This window comes from Delphinus delphis, chromosome 1 (assembly GCF_949987515.2).
Source record: "Delphinus delphis chromosome 1, mDelDel1.2, whole genome shotgun sequence".
In the NCBI taxonomy this organism is placed as follows: domain Eukaryota; kingdom Metazoa; phylum Chordata; class Mammalia; order Artiodactyla; family Delphinidae; genus Delphinus; species Delphinus delphis.
The window spans coordinates 74,173,638-74,199,001 of NC_082683.1; the positions used below are offsets into that span (position 1 = coordinate 74,173,638).

General features: G+C 40.4%; 1 protein-coding gene across 1 annotated transcript in view; it reads left to right on the plus strand.

The window, feature by feature from the left end:
• The first annotated feature begins 2,981 nt into the window (after positions 1–2,981).
• DNAI3 (dynein axonemal intermediate chain 3) overlaps positions 2,982–25,364 on the plus strand; it is a 66,697-nt gene continuing 44,314 nt past the window's right edge. Inside the window, exons 1-6 of the mRNA XM_060006248.1 lie at positions 2,982–3,027; positions 10,121–10,302; positions 10,897–11,001; positions 13,535–13,684; positions 14,728–14,927; positions 20,274–20,390. Of these exons, the coding sequence (XP_059862231.1) occupies positions 2,982–3,027; positions 10,121–10,302; positions 10,897–11,001; positions 13,535–13,684; positions 14,728–14,927; positions 20,274–20,390 (800 nt within the window). The remainder of the gene's footprint in view (positions 3,028–10,120; positions 10,303–10,896; positions 11,002–13,534; positions 13,685–14,727; positions 14,928–20,273; positions 20,391–25,364) is intronic.

Consider the following 25,364-nt stretch of genomic DNA (forward strand, 5'->3'; position numbering starts at 1 on the left):
ATAGTCCGAAGTCAGGGGGCCTGATTCCTCCAGCTCCGTTTTTCTTTCTCAAGTTTGCTTTGGCTATTCGGGGTCCTTTGTATTTACATACAAACTGTGAAATTTTTTGTTCTAGTTCTGTGAAAAATGCCAGTGGTAGTTTGATAGGGATTGCATTGAATCTGTAGATTGCTTTGAGTAGTATAGGCATTTTCACAATGTCGATTCTTCCAATCCAAGAACATGGTATATCTCTCCATCTATTTGTATCATCTTTAATTTCTTTCAAGGATCTCATTCAGATTTCACGAAGAAATTAAAACCTTTACAGACAAGCAAAAGCTAAGAGAATTCAGCACCACCAAACCAGCTTTACAACAAATGCTAAAGGAACTTCTCTAGGCAAGAAACACAAGAGAAGGAGAAGACCTACAATAACAAACCCAAAACAGCTAAGAAAATGGTAATAGAAACATACATATCAATAATTACCTTAAATATAAATGGATTAAATGCTCCAACCAAAAGACATAGACTGGCTGAATGGATACAAAAACAAGACCCATATATATGCTGTCTACAAGAGACCCACTTCAGACCTAGGGACACACACAGACTGAAAGCGAGGGGATGGAAAAAGATACTCCATGCAAATGGAAATCAAAAGAAAGCTGGAGTAGCAATTCTCATATCAAACAAAATAGATTTTAAAACAAGGACTATTACAAGAGACAAAGAAGGACACTACATAATGATCAAGGGATCAATCCAAGAAAAAGATATAACAATTGTAAATATTTATGCACCCAACATAGGAGCACCTCAATACATAAGGCAAATACTAACAGCCATAAAAGGGGAAATCGACAGTAACACAATCATAGTAGGGGACTTTAACACCCCACTTTCACCATGGACAGATCATCCAAAATGAAAATAAATAAGGAACCACAAGCTTTAAATGATACATTAAACAAGGTGGACTTAATTGATATTTATAGGACATTCCATCCAAAAACAACTGACTTATGTTTTTAAAGGGCCACCCTGGCTACTCTTTTGGGAATTGCAGGGGCAAAGACAGAGGCAGAGACTAGTTAGGAAGCTATTGCAACAATCTAGGAAAGAGATGATGGTGGCCAGGCCAAGGGAGCAAAGGGGTTGCAGGTGTGGTGTGTGAAGGCAGGGAGGTGGTGGGAGGATGTTAGCAAACAATAAATAGCATTGGAACTGGGTGTGCTGCCCAACAAATGTTTAATGAATGCACCACCCAGAAACTTGGGAGTTATCTTTGACCCCTTTCTTCCCGTCAACACCTCCTCACTTGCATCTAAACCATACCAAGTCCTGTCAATTCAACACCTAAAACATATCTCAAACCCATTCAATTCACATAATCTCCACAGCTGCAACCTTAGCCTCCACATCCCTCACTTAGATTAGATCCTTAATCCCTAACCAGTATCCCTGCTTCCACTCAGCCTCCTTCAATGCATTCTGCACACAGAAACCCTCTGACTTGGCTTTTTCCTGCTTAAACTCTCCCATGGCTTTTCTTTGTCCTTATAGTGGTCCTGGCTCCACCTTCCTCTCTGAACTTGTCTCTCTATCCTTCACCTCCATCTACAGCTCATCAGCCTTACTTAGCACAAAACATACTGAATTTGTTCCTGCCTCAGGACCTTTGCTCTTGCTGTTCCCAATGCCTGGATAAGCCTTCCATGCACCTTCCTCCTTCTCATCATTCAGATCCAGACTCCAATCTAATCTCTGCAAGAGGCCTTCCTTGAAGGCATTTCTTTCACCTAGTACCCTATTTTATTGCCTTCATAGCACTTATAATTCTGAAGTTAAAGTACAGTCAATTCTCATTATTCATGGAAGTTCTATACAGTTGCTGCAAATGCTGAATTAGCAGATACTGAACCATTGCTCCTAGGGAAAATACAGGATTAGGTTCCTCCAAGCCTCTGGTCACAACATTTCATTAACCAACTAATACATAACCTTGTTTTATGTGTGTTTCTCTTTAAAGACGACTTATTTAATATATATTGCTGATTCATTAACATTGAACTCACAGCCAACAGCACTATAATTCATGCCTGACTGATGCTTATCTAATACACATGTTTTCTTGTAAAACATATCACAGCCTTCTTGCACTTAGGAACACTAGACAGCACTTTAGCAGTAAGCTTGGGGACCATTTTAAATAGGCAAATCACCAATACAAAGCACAAAAATGTGAAAAATGTGGTACTATATAGACAGTGGAAAGACACTGTTTGCAGTATGAGAGCACATGGAAGATGGTAGAGCATCATCTTGTCTGACCTTACCTGGCAATATGCACATCAGGCAATTCACATTTTTTGTCACTTTAAGCATGCCCACTAATGAACGTGAAAGCGCCACAACTATCGATCTTGGGATTACAAATACATTTTAGCAAGTGAATTTGCAAATATAAAATTTATGAATGAGGATGGAGCATATTTATTTGTTTATGCATTTATAACACGTAGCTGTTTACATACATACCCATGCTGGCCCTCCCTTGTGTGTGCTCTCTCTCTCTCTTTCTTTCTCTCTCTCTTTTTTTCACACACACAAGCTTCAGGGGAACAGAAACTCTTGTTCACCCCTCTACCCCAATGCCTATCTTGATACAGAATAAGCACTCAATAAATATTTGTTGATTGATTGATTGAATAAATGAATGAATTGCTTTCCCTGTTCTTCCTGTTTAGACAGACCACCAGCACTACCACCCTCCTTAGTCCTATGTTCTACCTCTCACCCTGTTTTCTCCTAGATAGCACTTGTCACCATTTGTCCTTATGTATTTCTGAGTGTATTTATCTATTTAATGTCTGTCTCCCCCTCTAGATTGTATACCCTGGCACTAGCACCATGCTTTTCACATAGTAGCTGCATAGTAAATATTTCCTGACTAAATAATTAACTGGTAAGCAAATCCATGGACCTGAGAATGGGGCATGGTGGAGAGGTGTCAGCTGAAAGTATATGGGCTGAAAAATAGATGTGAGTATGTTTCTTTAAGGAGAAAAACAAAAAAGAAAAAGAAATCTTAGCACTTTGTAGTGAGACTTGAGGGTAGGTTTTGACTTAGCATCCCCTTATTTTACAGCCTCTCTCTCTGCCCCCAGACTCCCCTCAGGCAACACCAGGACCCTCTGACTTCCTTGATGTGGGGTCTGACATTGTCAGCTGTCACTCAGGACTTGTGGCTGTTATGCTGCAGGGGACTAGGTTTCCCTTTCCTACCAAGGAACCAAGGGAGCAATAGACTAGCTAAAAACTGTCTCCTAATTAAGGCAACGTCTGGAGGTTTCTAGAGAAGAGGTATGATTTTTACATGTAGTTAACATTTACGGAGTAACAGCTTTGTGCCCGGCATACCCCTCATCCCTTCAGCTCTAGGAAGTAACATTGCTGTGGCCATTACAAGATGGAGGTGCTGTGACTCCCAAAAGTTAAATAATTTACCCAAATTATAAGTCACACTTTAATACAGGTTAGAGTATCTGTGGTGTATTAATGGTCTATTGCTGCTATAACAAATTACCACAAATTTATTATACAATTTTAGAAATCAGGAGTCTGAAATTACTTTCACTGGGGTAAAGTCAAGGTGTTGGCAGTGCTGGTTCCTTCTGGAGGCTCGGAAGGGATAATCTGTTTTTTTACCTTTTTCACCTAATGGCTCCCTGTGTCCATTGACTCTTGGCCCCTTCCTCTGTCTTCAAAGCCAGCAGCATAGCATCTTCTAATCTTTCTCTGGCGTAGACCTCTGCCTCCGTGTCACATGTCCTTCCTTGGCATTGACCCTCCTGCCTTTCTCTTATAAGGACCCTTGTGATTACATTGGACCCACCTCAGGAGCCCAGTAATCTTCCCATCTCAAGATCCTGAACTTAATCACACCTGCAAGTCCCTTTTGGCATGTAAGGCAACATATTCACAGGTTTCAGAAATTAGGACATGGATATCTTTGGGGGGACATTATTCTGTTTACCACAAGTGATTAATAGCACAGTTTTTGGAATTAAACAGATGTGGTTTGAATCATAATTCTGCCACTTAATGACTGTGTGACCACAAACAACTTCACCTCTCTGGGCCTCTGCTTCCTCATCTGAAGAATGAGGTAGTGATACCTACCTCATGAGCTTGTTGCAGAAGTTAAATTAGGTAGTCCGTGCACATTTCCTTACAGAGCGCTGTCTCAAAGAAGGTTTGCATTTTACTGTTGTTAGTATAAAAACAAAATACTATAAAGATAGAGAAATAGGGAATTCCCCTGCGGTCCAGTGGTTAGGACTCCGCACTTTCACGGCCAAGGGCCCGGGTTCATTCCCTGGTCAGGGTACTAAAATCCCACAAGCTGCACGCGTGGCCAAAAAAAAAGATAGAGAAAGATCAGTGAATGAGAATAAGGAGTCCAAAACTATATTCACATATATATGGTCGATTGATTTTCAACGAAAGTAAGTACAAAGGCAGTTCAGTGGAGAAGAGATAGTCTTTTCAACAAATGATGCTGGAACAGTTGGATATTTACATGCAAAAAAGTGAACCTCAATCCATATCGCACATTATATACGAACATTATCTCAAAATGGATCATAGACCTAAATATAAAACCAAATATTATAAAACTTCTAGAAGAAAACATAGGAGAAAAATCTTTGTAACCTTGGATTAGCAAAGATTTCTGAGATACAACACCCCAAACTGTAACTCTTAAGAAATCTTTGCCTAATTCATTTTTTCTTTTATGAAATACTAGTCAGAAATATAAAGGAATGAGCTACTGCTACGTGCAGCAACATGAGTGAATCTCAAAATAATTGTGCTGAGCAAAAGAAGACAAACAAACAAAAAGTGTTGTGCAATTTTTAAGGAAATGTGCATGGACTACCTAATTTAACTTCTGCAACAAGCTCATGCGGTAGGTATCACTACCTCATTCCTCAGATGAGGAAGCAGATGCCCAGAGAGGTGAGTTTTATAACTATTCCATAAAAAACAAACTACTTATCTATAGCAATAGAAAGCAGAGCAGTGGTTACCTGGGAGTGAGGAGGGGTGCTGGGAGAAGGGGCAGGAGGAAACTTTTGGGGATTATAGATTTGTTCTTTATCTCCATTGTGATGATGGTTTCATGGGTAAATGCATATGTTTATCAAATTGTACACTTTAAATATATACAGTTTATTATTTATCAATTATATCTCAATAAAACTTTTTTTTAAAGTAAACAACAACCAAAATGCTAAAAAAAAAAGATATGGATGAAATGCACGGGGCTTATTTACATACTCTGGTTCAATATACAGGACAACTGATGTGTGACCTATGATTTATATTGCACCAGCCTCTTCCTTGCGCGCACAGCAAGATTCCGAGCTAGTTATTTGTGTGGAGCTTGAGTCTGTCTTTGGCTCCTGCTCTACCAAGTGAATAACTGTCATTCACTGCATCCTATACAGTGTATCTCTCTTACCTCCCTGACTATCTATGAAGGTGGAGGAGGACCATCTCCTGTGCTCTGCTGTGTTCACGCTTTTTTTTTTTTTTTTGCGGTACGCGGGCCTCTCACTGTTGTGGCTTCTCCCGTTGCGGAGCACAGGCTCCGGACGCGCAAGCTCAGCGGCCATGGCTCACGGGCCGAGCCGCTCCACAGCATGTGGGATCTTCCCGGACCGGGGCACGAACCCGTGTCCCCTGCATCGGCAGGGGGACTCTCAACCACTGCGCCACCAGGGAAGCCCTGTGTTCACCCTGTGTTCACACTTTTGAGAGAAAGTATGGCCTGCTAGTTACAGTGCAGGGACCTTGGTTTGGATCCTAGCTCCCCTATTTCTAACTCCCAGCCCCCAACCTTGGATACCTTACTTGGACTCTGTGGGCCTCAGTTTTCTCAGCTAAAAAATGGAGACAGGGCCTTCTTGGTGGCGCAGTGGTTGGGAGTCCGCCTGCCGATGCAGGGGACACAGGTTTGTGCCCCGGTCCGGGAAGATCCCACATGCCGCGGAGCGGCTGGGCCCGTGAGCCATGGCCGCTGAGCCTGCGCGTCCGGAGCCTGTGCTCCGCAACGGGAGAGGCCACAACAGTGAGAGGCCCGCGTACCGCAAAAAAAAAAAAAAAAAAGGAGACGATTACAGGAGCGGCGTCTGAATGTTGTTATGAAGAGTAAATGAATTAATAATCCATGTAATGTGCTTAGAATAGCGTCTGGCAGTAGGTGCTTCACAGAAGCTACTATAATTAACATGCTGTTATTTACTCACACCGTTATTCACTCAGTGCACTGGCCTGGCCCCCTATCCAGTAGGTCTTGCCCTCATGGCAGGCACTCCTGACCTCTGTAAGCTTCAGGAGACCCTGCAGCCCTTCTCCTCTGCTCCAACATCCTTCTCACCCTCCTGGACCTCTCTGCTGGAGGCACAACTGAGCCCAGAGCCCATCTCATCGCTAATCACCAGAGCCTCATTGTTACATACCTACAGTGCTATCTTCAGTGCAGGCCTCAAAGCCTAAATAACAACAGTTCTTACACTGAATTTAGCCAGAGACCCTTGGGGTGGCCAGTAGCGTCAGGCCTTGCTCTGTTTAGTTTGGCCATTGTTCACGTAGGGCACGGAGGTACTAGACTCTAGGAGTTCTGTGTAGTCTATTGGCTACTAGTTGCCTGCAGTTATTACCGATTCCCGACCCCAGCCAGAAACAGGCTACTACTACTGCTAACTTCTAGATAAAGGAATGTTAGATCCTCTATTAAAGTTGCCTTGAAAAAGCCCAATTAGTGTAAAAGGATTATTTTTATGACAAATATCCAGCCAGTAGGATTTGAAGTATGTTTAGTGGGAGCAGGTGACATAGAACACCATCTTTGTCAGTGTCCTTCCAGTTTTGTGGAGGGTAGGAAGCTTTCTGGTCTTTGTGAGCACCTCTGTTTATGAAGGGCGGCCACCTCCTTTTTGGCTTCAGCTCAGTGTGGGTCTCACAGTTCCACCTAGTGGTTTTCCAAGACAAAACTCCAAGGGCTGTTATGCATCGGACACTCTACAAATTACGGCTGGCAATGTGATTTTAAAGGATAACTTGCATGTGAATCAAGTCAACAGCTGTTTTGGGGCAGACCCCGAGGCTGTGGCTGCCCTGCAACGTCACCTCTGCCTCACCAGCAGCCAGGATCTGGGCCCTGAGGTCCCCCCCGAGGGCGTGCTGGGGGCCCTGCTGTGTGTGAAGCTCTGGAGACCCCCTCATCCCAGGCGCCAGCACACTGCTTCCTGTCATAAGCACCCCCGGGATCCTGCATGCCCTCTGGCCCTGGACCATCCCATCCCTGACACCTGGACAGCTCCCGCAGGCACATCGAGAGCGGCTTATCCCGCCAGCCACAGTTGCTGCACTCTAACCCCAAGATCCCCACCCCGAGCCCCACAATAAATATGATCTGAAGCAAACAAACAAACAACAACAACAAAAAAAAACAGTTGCCTTTGAGCATCCTCTACATGCAGGTGTTAGGGTTAGTATTTTAAGGGGAGATAAAAATGGGCAATTTGTCCCTAATTTATGAACCGCTTGTATTCCAAATGTTTGTTTATTATGCCAACTGATTGCAATTTGGAATATATTTCCATACATAATCAGTGTTATGTATAGAGTCACTAATAATCACCTGAATAATCATATCATAGAGCTTCCAGGGCGAGGGGTCAATGTTTCTGTGGGAAAATAAGCTCAAAATTCCTACTTGAGAGGCTGCATGCACTTTTTGCCTCGAGGACGCACCTGTTGAGCAGTGGGAGGGAGGATGTTGGGACATCCAGGTGTGGGGGGCCTGGAGAGGATGGGAGTGGGTTCTGGGGCCCCCGGAGCATAGAGTTGGGGGAGGGAGTTCTGGGGATAAATGCAGAACTGAACCTGGGGTGGTAGAAGCTGATGGTGATAAAAAGGATAAGAAAATGAGAGGTAGGGTTGAGAGAGAAGATTGATGCAAAACGATAACTTGTCTTCTTCCATCTGCTGTCCCAGGGCTTGCTGCTGCCCAGGACTGACCTGGGGTGGGGGGCAAAGGGACAGGAAGAACAGGAATGGAAGCCTGTTGAACCTCCCCTCCCTCCTCTTTTGAGGGCAATTCTGGGACTGGGGAACCAGAGGAGGGAAGAAGGATTCCCTACCTCACCTTCCTCCCCAGTTCCAGGTTTACTAATACAACCTAATTGGAAAGTCAGTAGCTTTAAAGTGTGAAGAACTAGGGCTTCCCTGGTGGCGTAGTGATTAAGAATCCGCCTGGCAACGCAGGCGACACGGGTTCGAGACCTGGTCCAGAATGATCCCACATGCCGCGGAGCCACTAAGCTCAGGCACCACAACTACCGAAGCCCGCTCTCCCTAGAGGCCGTGCTCCTCAGCAAGAGAAGCCACGGCAATGAGAAGCCCGCACACCGCAATGAAGAGTAGCCCCTGCTCACCACAACTAGAGAAAGCCCGTGCACAGCAACAAAGACCCAACGCAGGCAAAAATAAATAAATTAAAAAAAAAAAAAAAGTGTGAAGAACTGAATAACAAGTTTGACTGAAAAAGAGCCCTAGGGAGCAGAGGTACCTATCTAGGGTCAAGGGAAGTTTCTTTAAAACGGGAGACCATTGAGCAAATCAGCATGCTGAGGGCAAACAGCGCAGAGGTAGGAAAGGTTGACGGGAGAGGAAGAGTTGATGGGCTGAGAAGGGTGGAGAGGGGCAGGCAGGTCTTCGAACTGGGGGGAAGGGCAGAAAGACGGGGCCTGTGCTGATGAGCTGGTGGGCAGGGCTGCGGGACATCACAGGATTCTTTGCTGTACAGACACAGAATTTTCTCTGTGAGAGGAAGCAGGGTCACCTGGTGAGAGAGAGCAACAGGTGAAGGGGTAAGGGAGGAGGTGTTTTAGGAGAGCAATACAGGTTTGATAGAGCCTAAGATGGTGATAATACCTTTGAACCAATAATTTCACTTTTACAACCTATCCTGGGAAAATAATTTGAAAAAGAACAGATACATGTATATGTACAACTGAAAAAAAAATATGAACTGCTATTTTCAACTGTCATTCAGGCCATTTCTGTACATTCTCATCATATATAACTGTCTTGGTTCTTACGCTTTTGTTATTCATTAGATCTTAAGTATTAGTTTTGAGAATTTGACCTTTGTCTTCTTTCAGATTTAAAATATAATGTTAAACCACACACAAAATTTTTTTTTAAAACCTAAGAAAATAATTTGAAATGTGATAAAAGTTTATAAACTATATATTTGTTTGTAGAGTTATTTATAATCACTAGAAACAAATGAGAAAAAATGTAATGCTTACCAACAACAGAACAGTTAAAAATTATGCTATAGAATTACATTAATTTAAAATGATGCATTAGAAAAATTATATAATGTCATAGTAAAATTCTAGTGACATAATAGTAAGTATGAAAGGCAGGATTTAGAATTTCATTTAAGATACTATATATGGAGTGACTGGAAGGAAATAGAGCAAACGATTAATAGAGGTTCTCTCTTGAGAGATAGAATTATGGGGAATTGTTATTTTCATCTTTTTATCTTTTTGACATTAAAAAAATTTTTTATTTTATATTGGAGTATAATTGATTTACAATGCTGTGTTAGTTTCAGGTGTACAGCAAAGTGATTCAGTTATACATATATCTATTCTTTTTCAGATTTTTTTCCCATTGAGGTTATTATAGAATATTGAGTACAGTTCCCTGTGCTATACAGTATGTCCTTGTTGGTTATCTATTTTAAGTATAGTAGTGTGTATATGTCAATTCCAAACTCCCAGTTTATCCCTCCCTGCTGTCACATTTCCCCTTTTGTAACGATACGTTTGTTTCCTAAGTCTGTGAGTCTGTTTCTGTTTTGTAAATAAGTTCATTTGTTGACATTTTTTATAATGGATAAACTTACTTTAAAAATATGAACAATGATTTTAAAGTCTTTTAAAATTTTAACCAAGGCAATTATTTAAAGCAAACAATTGCATGTTTCTTAGTGTTAATATTTTAAATGGTTATATTTAATGTCCAAATTCCACCTTGCCTTTCCCAGGTCATCCAGAAATTTATCCTTTAGTGTTAACTAGCAAGACCCAGGAGATATTTAACTGCAGAATAGATGAAGATGTCACAGATGAACAACCTTATAAACTTATCAGAAAAGAAGATATTTTTGCAGACTTTGAAAACAGAGCTGCAGTATCTGATTTCTACCCAGTCAAAAAAATTATTCAGGTAAGTACAGTATCCCTCTTTATTTTTCAGTCCTACCTCAAGAGGTTCCTGATACATAATCACAAAAGTTGGAGAGATTTCTGAGTTCAAATCTGGCATTTCCCATTACTTTGGGCAAATGCTAGCTTGCCCATCCCTCCTTGGGAATCCTTCTTGATGACCCTTTGTGAAAAGCGAACTCCTATCTGTGACATTTTATCTTACTCCACACCCAGAAAAGCTCATCCTTGCCCAATTTTAGCTAGAAAGGGAACCTACCCTTATTTTCCCATACTGCTTTAATTGTTTAATTCATAATTTTAGTCCTGATTTGTCCACAAACATGCTACAGAGCACAATACCAAATAAAAGGAATGCTTCCTTTTTTTCCTGTTAGAAATAAAATTGCATGGTAAGTTTCCCTGGATGCATTGTGTTTTAAGAGCGTTTGTAAGTTAATAAAATAACTTTGCAATTTGAGGTTATTAACCATAGGTTAGCACTATGGTTATCTTCTATGATTGATTGATTAAAGAAATATTAATTTTGTGTCAAATCTGAATAAACTGAATGACTACTGAACATTAACCTTCTGTTTTGATTATATTTTTGTAGGAATATCCTGGAGATGAGCTTCTCCTTGTTTACGACAAAGACTTCAAATATGGACTTAACTTTTATCTTATTGGAACTGAAGAGGGCAAGGAAAACTATTTAAATGTAAGCACACCCTAAGCAATCTGTTGATTGTCAGAAGGAAGCAGTACCTCTGGGGGAACTCCAGACATGGTCATGATTATTCTCGTTCAGCTCTGATTCCCTGGGGCCTAGAGTAGGTGGGCTAAGGGTGAGCTAACTCAGACAACTCAGGGTAGCAGATACTCTACTTATTTGCCCTTCATTTACCCAGTGGGACTGGAAACAACAAATCTGGAGTACCACTGCTCTCGGCCATTCCTTGGCCCATATTCCTGCTTCTTCTCTTGCCATCACCATGACTTTGGGTAAGCTACTGAACCTCTCATCTGCAAAATGGTGGCACCAATAGGGCTGTTGTGAAGATTAAATGGGCTGATGCAGGTAAAGCCCTTTGTATAGTGCCTGGCACAAAGCTAAGTGCTCCATAAATTTTTGCTATGATTATTTAAAAGCAAAATTTTTAAAGGACAACCTGGTCAGTGGGCAATTGAGGGGAACAGGGTGTCAAAGATAAGCAGATTATAAAAGAATGGTAGTTTCCAAGGAAAGGAAGTCAGTTCACCTTTGGGATGTTGCGTTCAAAGTGGTCATGAAAGGCAACAGGTTTCTGACACTTGCCTTCCGGTCTGGCATCCTCATGGGGAGGTTTGGTCAAACTGAGGGAGACAGAGGGGTTTGTGTGGTTGTCCAATAAGCAAGAAAAATAAGGAAAGCCATAGAATTTTAAAATATCGAACACTTTTTACATTTGAAATAATTTCTCAGTTAGCCTTAACATTTTCAGTTTTATTTTTATGATTGCTTTATTCTGTGTTTTAATTTTTTTATTATGGTGAAATATTTCAAGTGTATAGAAAAGCACAGATGATGAAACAAATATCTATACAGTCACCACTCAGAATTAACAAATGTTAATATTTTATCATATTTACTTCAAATTCTTTTGAAAGGAAAGAAAATATAAGAGATAATGTTTCACTGCCTCTTATATCCTCCTTAATTCAATTTTTCTAACTTCTCTCTATAAGGAACTATTATTCTAACGTTGTTATATAGTCTTCTGTCCATGGTTTCATACTGTTACCATGCATGTATGCTCCACAAATAATACATTTTATTGTTTCTTTCATTTAAATTTTATATAAAATTGTATTATACAACTTGTTTTGCAACTTTTGTTTTTCACCAAATTGTAAAATTCTAGGATCTATTCATGTTGATATGTTTAAAATCATATACATGTAGATTGAGTTTGTTCATTGCAACTGTTTTATGAGATTTTTATCTTCTGACTATACCAAAATGTATCAACCCTTTTCCCTATTGATATTCATCTGGTTGCCCATTTTTTCACTATTATGAATAAAGTAGCAGTGAACATCGATATATCTATATATGTACCTGTATCTATATCTTTATCTGTCTGTATATCTTCTTGTGGACATCTTGGTTTAAAAAACATTTGCTCTTTATAATTTAATGGATATCATATTTATTCATACATATAATCCTCTCATCAGAAAAACATTTCATTAAATCAGAGAAAATTAGTTTTATATTTTATCAAGTTTTAGCATTCCATATTCTTAAACGCATACAGTAAATGCTTTTTTCTTACCACACATCTTTTCCTTTTTTTCCTCTCCCCTCTTGATTCTTTCATCTTCTTTATATATATATATCCTTGATCTCTTTCTTTTTTGTCATTCTTCCTTTTTTTTTTTACATAGTTTCCCTCTCATAGTTGAAAAGCATGAACCAACAAAGAAGAAAAATAATAAGAGCTTAACGAATTTATATAAAAGCAAAGTTTATAACCTAAATTTGGTAATACGTATATATATTTGCTGAACTTGTCTCTTTTTTATTAATTGAAGTGTAGTTGATTTACAATGTTGTGTTAGTTTCAGGTGTACAGCAATGTGATTCAGTTTTATATACATATGTGTATATATGTATATATATATATTCTTTTTCAGATTCTTTTCCCTTATAGGTTATTACAAAATACTGAGTAGAGTTCCCTGTGCTATACAGTAGGTCCTTGTTGGTTATCTGTCTTATATACAGTAGTGTGTATATGTTAATCCCACCTCCTAATTTATTCCTCCCCCCTTTCCCTTTGGCAGCCATAGGTTTTTTTCTGGTAATATATTTTATTTTATTTTTTAATATATTATTTTTAAAACTTATTATTATTTATTTTATTTATTTATTTTTGGCTGCGTTGGGTCTTTGTTGCTGCGCGCGGGCTTTCTCTAGTTGGGGTGAGTGGGGCCTACACTTCGTTGCGGTGCGCGAGCTTCTCATTGCGGTGGCTTCTCTTGTTGCGGAGCGTGGGCTCTAGGCGTGTGGGCTTCAGTTGTGGCTCACGGGCTCTAGAGTGCAGGCTCAGTAGTTGTGGCGCACGGGCTTAGTTGCTCCGCGACACGTGGGATCTCCCCAGCCCAGGCCTCGAACCTGTGTCCCCTGCGTTGGCAGGCGGATTCTTCACCACTGCGCCACCAGGGAAGCCCTGGTAATACATTTTAGAATCCTATTTATTTTATTGCAGCCTCCAGAAGTTCCAGAAGAGCAAGAAGAATATAAAGAGCACATTCCTGAAGACATATATATTTATAAGCCACCTATCTCTAAACCATGGGTTTCTCTGGGCAGTGAAAAAGAAATTGAGGAAGAATCGGTTAAAGAATCCACAAAAGAGGTAAGCAGCTTGAATATGATGTCTAGCCGTCACCTCCCTATAGCTGAGCAACACGTATTCCCGAGGGATCAGTGTGGTTTGCTGTGTTTGCTGCAGGGATATGGCTTTTTTTGATAGAAGAATGGTCACTGTCTTAGGGGGGTGTTATGGGCTGGACTGTGTCTCCCTCCAAAAGATAAGTTGAAGTCCTAAACCCCAGTACCTCAGAAAGGAAATGAGGGGAGTTTTATCCAATACGGCAGGCATCATTATAAGAAGACGCTCCTGTGAAAACATAGAGACACAGGGAGGACGCCATGGAAGACGGAGGCAGAAATTGGAGTGATGTATCACAAGCCAAGCAACACCTAGGATTGCTGGCCATCACATCAGAAGCTGGGAGCAGGCAGGGAACAGATTCCGCCTCAGAAGGAACCAACCCTCCAACACCTTAGTTCAGACTTCCAGCCTCCACAACCAAGAGAGAATAAATTCCTGTTGTTTTAAGCTACCTAGTCTGTGGTATGTGGTTACAGCAGCCCTAGGAAACTAACCAAGTGGCATTCCCAGATCAGCCCCTGAGAGGAGCAATCGTGTGCAAGTGATTTATTATGAAAGAGAATAGGAAAGCAGCAGGACTGAGACAGAAGCCCTGCAAGGGTACACTCTCAGGCAAAAGTCTGGCAGAGTGAAGGCTTCAGCCTGCACCTCTAGGGAACTCTGGAGTGTAAATTATACCTCAGAGTTGTCCCAAACAGAAGCAAAAGAGATGGGCTTCCATATGTCGCCCACCAGTCCATTGCTGGTCTGGATATGAACTTCCAGTCACTTCCCGTTCTTTGTACCTTCAGGCAAAGTGGTCCTGGTAGCTCTAGAGCATCCTCCACAGAAGAGAGGTAGGTGGCTGGTGGCTGTGGGAACAGAGAGCAAAAGGACCTGGAAAGGTGCACAGAAAGTACACAAAGGGGTCCAAGAGGATGTGGGCAGAGCACCAGTGTTATCGACCACACATCATTTTTCTCCAGAGACTCGATTGTTTCCTGTACTGCTTACATGTGTTGCAGATTACATATATGATTTCTCGAAAACGAAGTGAATTTGGTGCCCCAGTTAAGTTCAGTGACCAGAATGCTTCCAGCGTAAAAGATGCCTATATTGAATGTACAGCCTACCCAGATAAAAAGTTTACCCTTAAGCAACTTGAGAGAGATGTTGGCATGCAAGTCGTCCCCAAAATCAAGGACACAAGTACTCAGACAAGATGGTAAGTATGTGATGAATTTATATGTATTTTCAAAGGCAATTGTGGTAAAATCCAGCAACATCCATGATTACTTTGAGAGATCTGTATAATAGAAATGCATTGACAGTGATGCCAGATCTCCACAGAGTAATTCAGCTCAAGATCTAATTATAGGCAACAATGCCTTTTAACAATCTTACTAGGAAAATGAAATACAAGTATATAAGACTGTAAAGATTATGAAGTGGGAAAATGAGCAATGCTGTTAATAACTGTAGTACTTCTCTCAGAGAAGGGGACCTGGTCATCTCATCTGAAATATGACCATTGCCTTCTAACTTGTCTATTCTACTGCCTAAGTGATCATTCTTACGTACCAAATCAGATTGTTTTACTTCACTACTGCCCAAATCTCTTCCATGTCTCTCCATCTCATCCAGAGCCGTTAGGATGACATATAAGGTCCTCCTTCCTTCATGACAAGGCACTGTCTGCCTGTCCAGCCCTGTTCCCAAGCAAGCCCTCTGTGCTCTAGCCTATGAGCTACTTCCAGCTCCCAGAATACCTGCTCTCCCATGTTTTCCTGCCTTTGCCCTTGCTATTCCTCTGCATAAAATGCCCTTCACTACCTTACCCACCCCTCTTCACCCTTTAAGTTCCAGTTCAGTACCCCCTCCTCTATGATTTCCTAGAAACTCCAGGTAGAGCTGATCACTCTCTCCTCTGGGTTCCCACTAGAGCTTAGAGGTATCTTTACTGTAGTACTGATGACCCATATTTTATTCATCTGCTCACCTGTCTGCCTTAGATCCTGAGCACTTTGAGACTACAAATGATTAATTAAATTTGTAATTTAATTAAAATTTATCCAGTGAATGAATTGATGTAAAATTGATTGCTGAGGGAATGTTTTGGGGACTTGAGCTCGGCTTTGAATGTTGTATAAATCTGAAGACGTATTTAGGTAATCTATGCATATTTTTTAGGATTAAAAATGTTATTTTGAAATAATTTTAGATCTATAAAAGATAAGCTACAAATGTTGAATATGATTTGGAGACATAAAGGGAAAACATCCCAGATTTTTTTAAATGACCTGAACATCTAGGGGGTGGGATGAACAGAGTCTGCATGGGACCACAAGGTGGCCAGCCTGAGTAGCGTGGAGGGAGCAGCAGAGACAAGCAGATTCTCTGTGGCAGACAATAGGGAATTTTGGCAAGGTCTGAAGCAAGGGAGAGGCAAGATTAAAGCTATTAAAGTAAGATGAGCCAGGCAGTATGTATTGGAGTGCAGAGGGAAAAAAAAAAAACCGGGAGTTGAGGAGATTGGCCAAATGGGAATCTACTGTAACTAAACCAGGTAAAGTAAGATGGTGTCAGCAAACCAAGAAGAGACGGTGAAGAGGAGACATGTATAAATACAAAATGCTGTAACTCCCATCATTAAAGCCAACAAACAAAAAACTGTTTCAACCTTTCTGGCTATTAGCTACTTTCTCTGCTTTTTTTTTCTTTTTCTTTTTAACAACAAAACTCCTCACAGCAGTTTTTCACATTCTCTAGTTGCACCTTCTCTTCCATTCTGCCTTGGGCCCACTCTAGTCTTAACAAGGTCACCAAAGACCTGCAGTGGTCTGATCGCCTAATCCCATTTTCAGACACCCTCTTTCTCCGCTTCTCATCAGTATTTAACATGGTTGACTATTTCTCCTTCTTGGCTTATGGGCAATACTCAGTGTACCCCTCCTAACTCACTGGCAGCTGCTTCTCAGTCTCTTTTACTTGATCCTTCTCCTTCCGATTTCTAAATATTAAAGGACCCCAAAGCTAACTCCTTTTGATGTTTTCTCTAACTACGCTTAATCCCTGGGTGAATTTATTCATTCCTGTGGTGTTACCTATTATCTGGTTGCTGGTGGCTCCCAAATCTATACCTTCAAGCTCAGTCTCTCCCCTGAACTCTACACTCATATATTCATAAGCTTCCTTAAGTATCTAATAGGTGTTTCAAAGTTAACACGCCCAACAACAAACTTTTGATTTTCTATTTTCGTACCTGAAACTCCCTGAATCTTCCTCATCTCAGTACATGGCACTGATCTTCTTGTAATTACTCAGACCCCAAACCTTGAATTTTCTTGGGTCTATCTTCAAAACATATTCACTGCTATCACCCTGGTTCAAGCCATGATCGTCTCTTGCCTAGATTACTGGAATGCACCCTAACTGGGCTTTCTCCATCCATCCTTTCCCTCCTACATTCTGTTCTTCATAGAAGAGCCAGACTAATCCTGTTAAAATGCAAGTCATATCATGTCACTGACAAAAACCCTCCTATGGCTTCCCATCCTGAAGGAACCTACAAGGCTTCATGTGATCTAAATTCCATCTGCCCCTCTACCCTCATTTCCCACAATTCCCCTGGTTCATCCATTCCAGCCCCACTGGCTTCCTTGTTCCTTGAATTCACCAAGCATTGTCTCTCTTCTCTCACCTTCGCCTCACCACCACTTAGAACTGAAGCTCCATGAGACTGGAACTTTGTCTATTTTGTTTACTTCTATATCCCCAACTCCTAGGACAGTTCCTGGCACATATTTATTAAATGGAGGGGGAAAAGGAACCAAGGAAGGGAGGAGAATGATCAAGTTAAGGAAGAATGTGCAGCGTCACTGACTTGAGTTCAATGTTTAGAGAAGAGCCATGAAATATACAGTGAGAGAGGCTGTGACCAGGAGAATCTTGGGTCCTCAGTGTGGACCACAGTACAAAACATGATTTTCAGATCTCTGTGAACCAAAGGATCAGGAACCATTAAAATGTAATGTTAAAGTTAGAGCACATGTACCTAGATACCAGCGGTCAGGACAAGACATGGGTCAGAAACCGGGGAGGCAGATAGACAGACAGGCCAAACCAAAAGAGATGACGAGAAAGACAAGGATTGGTAGTCAAGTCTTGGCAGAGAATTAGGACATCAAAGATCATTAAACACCAAGAAGTGAGGGTAAGACAGGAAAGAGAGAGGTGATTCGTTAGTACAAAAGAAACTTAGATTTTGAGAAAAATTTCTTAGTCAAGACAACTAGAGATTTCCATTTTTCTACCAGGTTGCAGAAAAGTGAAAAGAATGAGTCAGCCAAGGTAGACTCACGAGGTAGACTCAGAAAGGGAGAGTGAACTTCTAACAACAGGGACCCTAACCACAGGACTCTAGATTTATTAGGCTCTCAATGAATGTTGACTGATAATGATGAACAGTTGTTTCTATGTAGATGGAGGATTTAGCGGCAGGTCTTGACCCACAAAGTGGGGTGGTGGGGGGGAGTAAATCAAAGGGAATTCAAATGGTTCAAATCCAGGTGACTTGGGAGAATGCTCGTACCACTTACTAAGATCAGAAATTAGGTGGAAAAGATGGGATATATGATTGTGATGGAAGAAGTAAAAAAACAAAATCAAAGATGAGGTTCAAAGAGTAATGACAATGAAAGCAAATGTTTACAGTGTTCTTACCACATACCAGGCATTCTTCTAAGAATCAATACTTTGCACATATCAACTCAATTAATCCTCACAACTGCCCTCTGAGGTAGGCACCATTCCATTTTACAAATAAGGAAACTAAGGCAAAAAGAGGTTAAAAATGAAAGCTCAATGTTTAGAACATAATTTAAATTTAAAGCAATAATGAATAGATCTGCTGAGAAACAACAAAACAAATCACATTTTAAAAAATAAGAGTGACTCAGTCATATTGCTACTTTGATGAAACCACCAGGCACCATATAATTTCTTACTTAATCCTACCTGGAGGGTACTAGTGTGGGACAGAAAATTAAAGGTGACGCTAAGATCTGAACCCAAGTCTCTGGTTCCAGCACCAGCATTCTTTCTTTCCATCACTCTGTCTTCTGCTGTGGATACTGATCTAGGCAGGGAAAAAAAGAATGAATTGTTCAATTAAATATAAACAAAACTCTCTTTACCGCTCTGTTTGATTACTCTCCATTAATATACTTGCCTCTCAGAGACATTTTCCTGACATTTGTTCAACAACACAGGTTAAATACAACCTAATTTTTTTTGAGCACTTAAAATGTCCTAGGCACTGTTTTAAAAGCTTTGCATCTATTAACACATTCAATCCTTACAATGACACTGTGAGCTAGGGACTTTCAGAATTTCTTTTAGGGATGAAAAGCCAGGCACAGAGAGGTTAAATAATTAGCTCAGGGTCACATAGGTAGTAAGTGATAGAACCAGGCTTCAAAGCCAGGCAGCCTGTCACCAGAGTGCACTCTCTTAAGGACTTGCCATATGATCTTTCTACAGCCCCACACCCTAAGATCAAGGAGCTCACTCAGTCTAGTGGGTGAGACTCACAAAGCCCAGAGGTACAATACAATGTGTTGTGTTCAAGGGTGGAGGTGAACACTGAGAGTGGACTGGATGCAATGTTTTCTCCCAGAGATGGTGCTGCCATTACTGCCAAAATGTAACTTGTTCCAGGTTTTGTATATTTAGAGCAGAGTTTCTCAACCTCAACACTACCGGCTGGATAATTCTCTGTTGTGGGAGAGCTGCCTTATGCACTCTAGCATCCCTGGGCTCTACCCTCTAGATGCCAGGAGCTCTTCCCAGTTGTGACAGCCAACATTGTTTCCAGACATTACCAAGTATTCCTGGATTGAGAAGATGGAACAGGATCGCACTGGTTGAGAAACACTGATTTAATGAAATGAAGAAAGAATGATACACAAATGTGACAAAATGTTAATAATTAATGAATCTGGGTAAAGAATGTATGGGAATTTCTTATACCCTTCTTACAACTTTTCTGTAAGTTTAAAATGATAGCTAAATATATATATTTTTTTAATGCTGCTCTTCCTTTGAAGATACAGCCTGAATAGTTTTTATTTATTTATTTTTTTTGCGGTACGCGGGCCTCTCACCGCTGTGGCCTCTCCCGTCGCGGAGCACAGGCTCCGGACGCGCAGGCTCAGTGGCCATGGCTCACGGGCCCAGCCGCTCCGCGGCATGTGGGATCTTCCCGGACCGGGGCACGAACCTGTGTCCCCTGCATCGGCAGGCGGACTCTCAACCACTGCACCACCAGGGAAGCCCTAAATATTTTTTTTTACAATAAAGAGCTTGTTGATTATGTCAAAGAGAAATTCACAAATAGTTAGAATGGCAGCCAACATCAATTGTCTAGGATAAAGAAAGAATTCAATATATAGAATTTAAGTATAAAATAATATCCTAATATTGTCACAGAGAAAAATCTTTGCCCTGTTATGACCTATATTTGCTTGTCTTTGATCTAACTTTTAGTGTTCGATTTCTTTCAATATATTAGGACATATCCCAAAAATGCTACTACGCAATATTATCCAAGAGAATTTTCGGAAGAAGAAAAAGACGCACTGGGACAATCAAAGACTTTGACTGAGTTTCTTAACAATGTGTCTATAAGGTAAAAATTGTATATTAAATTTAAAAAACATAAAATGTATATGTTTCCTTATAATAAGAGGTCTGAAAAAACAACTCTGTACCTGGTGTACAGATAGAAAGTATGAAGACAGTTATCAGATACGCATGAGCATGTGACACATTCTATAGATTCTCAGTCTTTCTTTCCCTTCTATTGCTAAGCAACATGCTAGACCTTCTAAGCTAGGGCCACACCAAACAGTGTCAGCCTGGAAGGTGTATATAGTTGAACATGTGAGGATGTTTTCCTAACGGAAAATTAACATTTATTTACCATGGTTTCCCTTATTTAAGTCTTTTTCTTCACTCCTCAGTCCCCTTCTTAGCTTCATTGATTTTTACAGGATGACAAAGGTGAGGATGTTGTGGATGTTGAGGATATCATTACCATGATGCTAGGAATTTACAAAAATACCTTTTAAATAAGAATCTGAGGTCAGTTCATATGTAATTTTTGGATATGTCACCTTATCTCTAATTCCTGTGTTGCTGCCACTCTTACTGGCCCTGAAAGAGAAGTGTCTTTAAAATGCCCCCTACACTCATATTCAGGCCCTAAGCAGACCCTGGGGACTTCTAAACCAGAGAAAGAGTTTGAAGGTCTCATCAAGTTGATATCAGAGTTCAGGTAAGTGGAGCCAATGGTGGACATGTCTACCAGTTGTACGATTGGTTACCATTTCTTCCCAAAATTAAAAATTTGGTAGACAAGTTCATATACAGCCCAAGTTAAGCTCTTCTATTTTTATTTTTAAGAAAACATTTTAAGACTAAATATCTTGAAAATTCCTTGTGACGACCTAGAGGGGTGGGATGGAGGAGGGTGGGAGAGAGGCCCAAGAGGGAGGGGGATATAGGTATACATATAGCTGATTCACTTTGTTGTACAGCAGAAACTAACACAACATTGTAAAGCAATTATAATCTAATAAAGATGTTAAAAAAAAAAAAGAAAAGGAAATTCCAACAACTCTCAAAAGTTACCTATGCCTAGAGAGAATCTGGTTCAAAAATTCACTAATTATTCAAAGAGAGCTTATTAACTATTTGCCACTCACTTACAGCATGTGTGCTATAGTTTTTCCTATGTAGACAATTAGAAAGAAACCAGAAAACCTGAGGTTTCTTTTCCTCATATCAAAATTAAGTAATTATTAAAATTTTTCCTAAGGACATTAAAAATGAGAAGTCTGTCTATGTACAATCAATTTCAAGGGAATAAATGGTCTATAGCCAATTCTCAATTATCTACATTGTGTATTATCTTTATTTATTTTTTTAATATTTATTTATTTGGCTTCATCGAGTCTTAGTTGCGGCAAGCCGGATCTTTGTTGCAGCACGCGGGCATGGGGGATCCTTAGTTGCAGCATGCATGTGGGATCTAGTTCCCTGACCAGGGATCCAACCCAGACCTCCTGCATTGGGAGCATGGACTCTTAGCCAATGGACCACCAGGGAAGTCCCTGTATTATCTTTAGACGTGGGCTTTTATTCTTCCCTTTCAATTGCCAAGCTTATAAGGAGAGGGATGGTGAACAGCTTCATAATTCCCTCCTTGAGATGTGGGAAGGAGGAGCCAGAACTATAAGAAGAAAGAGGAAAATTGGTTCAGGAATTTTAACAGCATTGGCCAAGAATAAATAAGACACCACATTTACATCACAGCCATGCTTCCCACTCTAGAACTGTTTAAGGTTTACTTAATTTTTTAAGATTAGAATAAGCCTTGTTTTGTTCTGGAAGAGAGCTCTTTTAGAAATGAGTTCTTTCCTTCTCATAGAGTTTTGTCCAGAACAAACCTAAGGCAAGGATTATTTGCAAAAGAAGAAAATGATCTGAGAGGAGAGAGAGAAACTTCAAGAGGATTCTCAAAGCAACTAAGAAACGTTCATTTGGGGGTTAAAAACACAGTGATACCCATGGGCTTTCACTCAGACAACAAGCTTTGCCAGCCTCCAGTTCATCTCTCTCAGGAACCACGTGGGAGAGTGCACCAAAATCAAGAAACAGGAAACCAGAGAAAAGGTGCTGTCTTCACTTCTCCCTTGTGAAGACAGTTCAGGCTGAAACAGAAAGAAGTGATTTTGAAAATGCTAACAAATGCTTCTACTTGAAACTGGGCTTAAACCTTGAAGCTCCGGGTTGTTCATAGGGTTTTTCAGGGTTGTTCAAACACAGGGTTGTTCAAACTTTAATGTGCATATGAACCACCTGGGCATCTTGTTAAAATGCAGGTTCTGACTAAGTAGGTCTGGGGTGGAGCCTGCTGCTTTGCATTTCTAATAGCTCCAGGTCATGCTGATGCTGCCGGTCCAAGGAAATGCATCTAGTTTGAAAGATGAAGTACAAGAAGAATTCAGACCAAAGAGTATTCAATTACGCAGTGAATGGTAGTGTAATGATTAATGACACAGGTATTAAATGGTACCCTTATTTAATATGTTAGGAATATCTATTAGGATACTTACTGCTTATATTTAATTATCTAAATAAAGGGTTTTTTTTCTTATTTTAGGAAATTCACAATTGAAAACCACTTTCAACTTACTATATTTATTAAAAAACCAAGTTGCTTAGACTTTCAGTCATTAGGGTAAAACCTTGGGTGGCATTCTAATTATGGGAAGGCTCCTAGAGGCCTTGGGAGGGGGCTGAGCTTTCAAGCCTAAACATATAAAGGGACAATAAACATTATAGTAACTTATAAAACAGGAACTTGTCAAGCCAAGTTCCCTAGACTAAGAAGAGCACCAAGATTGTTTTTTAAAAGAGCAACGTTAGTATTTTTAGCAGGATAATTCTTCATTTTAGGGACTGTCTTATGCATTGTGGGAGGTTTAGTAATAGAATTAAAAACATTAGCACCTCCCAGACACTGTGACAGCTAAAACCACCACCACCCCCCACCACCGCACACACACACACACACACACACACACACACACACACACACACACTTCTAAGTTCCAAATCTCCCCTTAAGAATCTCTTATTTGTTGTTTTAAATTGTATATAGTATAATTATTATATATATTAATATAATAATTATATATATTTAAATACAATAATTAGCATACATGATCATTTGGTACTGAATATGGCTAAGAAAATTGCCTTTTCTATCAGTTTGGAGTTTTCAAAAAGCAAATGAGATCAAGTTCAAAGTGGAAGTTTACTGAGAAGTTCACTGTGAAAAATAAAGGGAAGGGAAGCAAGATTGAACAGGGAGAGCTTCAGACAAACTCTCAGCCAACACAACAGGGAGCTGCAGAGGAAGACGACCTGTTGGAGGTGTCCTGCCAGGGACAGAACTGGCAGGCCCTTGTGCCCACAGCGGCCATGCTCAGTCTTTTTTTTAACATCTTTATTGGAGTGTAATTGCTCTACAATGTTATGGTAATTTCTGCTCTATAACAAAGTGAATCAGCTATACGTATACATGTATCACCATATCCCCTCCCTCTTGCGTCTCACTCCCACCCTCCCTATCCCACCCCTCTAGGTGGACACAAAGCACGCAAAGCACCGAGCTGATCTCCCTGAGCTATGCAGCTGCTTCCCACTAGCTATCTATTTTACATTCGGTAGTGTATATATGTCAATACCACTCTCTCACTTCGTCCCAGCTTACCCTTCCCCCTCCCCATGTCCTGAAGTCCATTCTCTACATCTGAGTCTTTATTCCTGTCCTGCCATTAGGGTCTTCAGAACCTTTTTTATTTTTTTTTTAGATTCCATATATATGTGTTAGCATACAGTATTTGTTTTTCTCTTTCTGACCTACTTCACTCTGTATGACCAACTCTAGGTCCGTACACCTCACTACAAATAACTCAATTTTGTTTCTTTTTATGGCTGAGTAATACTCCATTGTATATATGTGCCACATCTTGTTTATCCATTCATCTGTTGATGGACACTTGGGTTGTTTCCAAGTCCTGGCTATTGTAAATAGTGCTGCAATGAACATTGTGGTACATGAATCTTTTTGAATTATGTCTTTCTCAGGGTATATGCCCAGTAGTAGGATTGCTGGGTCATATGGTAGTTCTATTTTTAGGTTTTGAAGGAACCTCCATACTGTTCTCCATAGGGGCTGTATCAATTTACATTCACACCAACAGTGCAAGAGGGTTCCCTTTTCTCCACACCCTCTCCATAATTTATTATTTGTAGATTTTTTGATGATGACCATTCTGACTGGTGTGAGGTGACACCTCATTGTAGTTTTGATTTGCATTTCTCCAATGGTTAGTGATGTTGAGCATCCTTTCATGTGTTTGTTGGCAATCTGTATATCTTCTTTGGAGAAATGTTGATTTAGGTCTTCTGCCCATTTTTGGATTGGGTTGTTTGTTTTTTCGATATTGAGCTGCATGAGCTGCTTGTATATTTTGGAGATTAATCCTTTTTCATTTGCTTTGTTTGCAAATACTTTCTCCCATTCTGAGGGTTGTCTTTTCATCTTGTTTATGGTTTCCTTTGCTCTGCAAAAGCTTTTAAGCTTCATTAGGTCCCATTTGTTTATTTTTGTTTTTATTTCCATTTCTCTAGGAGGTGGGTCTAAAAGGATCTTGCTGTGATTTATGTCATAGAGTGCTCTGCCTAGGTTTTCCTCTAAGAGTTTTATAGTGTCTGGCCTTACATTTAGGTGTCTAATCCATTTTGAGTTTATTTTTGTGTATGGTGTTAGGAAGTGTTCTAATTTCATTCTTTTACATGTAGCTGTCCAGTTTTCCCAGCACCACTTATTGAAGAGGCTATCTTTTGTACATTGTATATCCTTGCCTCCTTTGTCATAGATTAGTTGACCCTAGATGCATGGGTTTTTCTCTGGGATTTCTATCCTGTTCCATTGGTCTATATTTCTTTTCTTGTGCCAGGACCATACTGTCTTGATTACTGTAGCTTTGTAGTATAGTCTGAAGTCAGGGAGCCTGATTCCTCCAGC